Source organism: Bison bison, unplaced genomic scaffold (genome assembly GCF_000754665.1).
Source record: "Bison bison bison isolate TAMUID 2011002044 unplaced genomic scaffold, Bison_UMD1.0 scf7180017864093, whole genome shotgun sequence".
In the NCBI taxonomy this organism is placed as follows: domain Eukaryota; kingdom Metazoa; phylum Chordata; class Mammalia; order Artiodactyla; family Bovidae; genus Bison; species Bison bison.
In genome coordinates, this window is record NW_011494665.1 from 335,405 (window position 1) to 337,068 (window position 1,664).

A 1,664-nucleotide genomic window follows, 5' to 3' on the forward strand; every position below is an offset into this window, starting at 1 on the left:
AGGCTCACCTAGATTTAAGAGAGGAGTCGGGTAAAGATGCGGGAGGGAGGGAGGGGTGCGACCCAAGTCAGTGTCAAGATGAGAAGTCAGAAGCGGGCAACATTTTGAAGAGGTGGGTATTTAAAGAGCTCTGGAGAGATGAGGACTAAGAAGAAGCCATGGATTTCAGAAGAGTGTGGTGATGGGAGGAACTAAACTGTATGCTGGTGGGCAACTAGAAGACTAAGAAGCCTGGGCTCTACATAGAGACTCCTGCTTGGAAGCATGTTGGCTGTGAAAGGAGGGAGAAGAGAATGAGGCGGTGGCTTGAAGACTTATCAGAGTTGATGGAAGGTTTTGTGTAGTAGTTTGTTTCATTTTAGGACAGGAAGCTTGAGCTTTTTTATAGGGTGAAGGGAAGGAGCCATTAGAATGAGGAAACTTTGAGGATATGTAAATGATGCCCAAGAGGAGCCCGAGGCTGTTGGAGGCCCTAACCCTGTACAGGGATTAGATGGAGTTTCTCTTCTAGGGCAGAGGGTAAGGGTAGCTGCGATACTTTGAAATGGAGTGAAGTTGGGAACATTCTTACCAGATGATACTATCTGCAGAGACTAAGAGGAGGGCTGAGGGCTTGAGAGGCATGGAGAAGATGAAACAGTAAGTATGAGGGGTCGTGGGGAGCTTCCAGATGAGTATGGAGAAAATGTGCACTTAATGTCTATGTAACTATTTAACCCACCAGCTTCACTGAGCATTTCCTATTGTAGTAAAATAATAATAGCTGCCGTGAATTCAGTCAAGTAGTTAGGCACCGGACCTTGTGCTCAGCACTTTACATACATAAGCTCATTCATAGCCTCCATCCATGCCCAGAGGCAGGTACCACGTCTCCATTTGATCTATGAGGACGTAGTCAAGCTTGCCCAGGTCTACACAGCTAGTGAGCAGAGGTGCCAGCGTTCAGAGGCAGGCCTCCCTGACTGCAAAGCCCAAGCTGTGTGCTAAAAGGATGCTAGATAAGTGTCAGTGGTTCCCAGCTTCAGGGCTGGGGTACGGGGTGCTGGCTTCCTTGTCCACGCTTCTTCGTCTCAACTCCTGTGGTTCTCGCTGTGTGTATGTCTCCTCCTTAGCATTTTCTGTGTGTGCTGGTCTGGCCAGTCACTTAAATATCTGCCTTTTGAGTTGCAGTCAAGGAAGACCTCATTTAGCATGTAGGCCTTAATGGTCAGGTCAGGAGCGGCCTTTGTGTCCTGTCTTCTCTGCCATTGCCTCCTGTGGTCTGTTCTCACCACATGTACCTCTTCTTGCTCCTGCGTGATGGTGAAATGACACACACCTCCTCAGAGGCAGCGATCTCCTTTCTCTCCCCTTTGTTTCGGGATAACTGCCTACTCTCCCCACTGGTGAGTCGTCCATTCTCTACTAACCTCTCCTCTGCCTTTTCCCCTCCTCCTTGTCCTCCTCGCCCCCCGCCCACCCCCCCCCCAGCGTATCTGTGAGGTGTATAGCCGGAACCCCGCCAGCCTGCTGGAAGAGCAGATCGAAGGCGCCCGGCGGCGAGTCACTCAGTTACAGCTGAAGATCCAGCAGGAGACTGGTGGCTTAGTGGTGAGTGACGGCAGGCTTAGCTCCAGGAAGGGCTCGTGCAGGCGGAGGGGGGGGGGGGGGAGGGGGGAGCCCGG

General features: G+C 51.6%; 1 protein-coding gene across 2 annotated transcripts in view; it reads left to right on the plus strand.

Moving 5' to 3' along the window:
* ARHGEF11 (Rho guanine nucleotide exchange factor (GEF) 11) overlaps positions 1-1,664 on the plus strand; it is a 117,881-nt gene that overhangs the window by 80,191 nt on the left and 36,026 nt on the right. The window contains exon 8 of one of the 2 annotated variants that reach the window (XM_010838205.1): positions 1,471-1,590. The exons of the other annotated variant lie outside the window; for it this stretch is intronic. Coding sequence (XP_010836507.1) covers positions 1,471-1,590 — 120 coding nt within the window. The remainder of the gene's footprint in view (positions 1-1,470; positions 1,591-1,664) is intronic. 2 annotated transcript variants of the gene reach the window in all.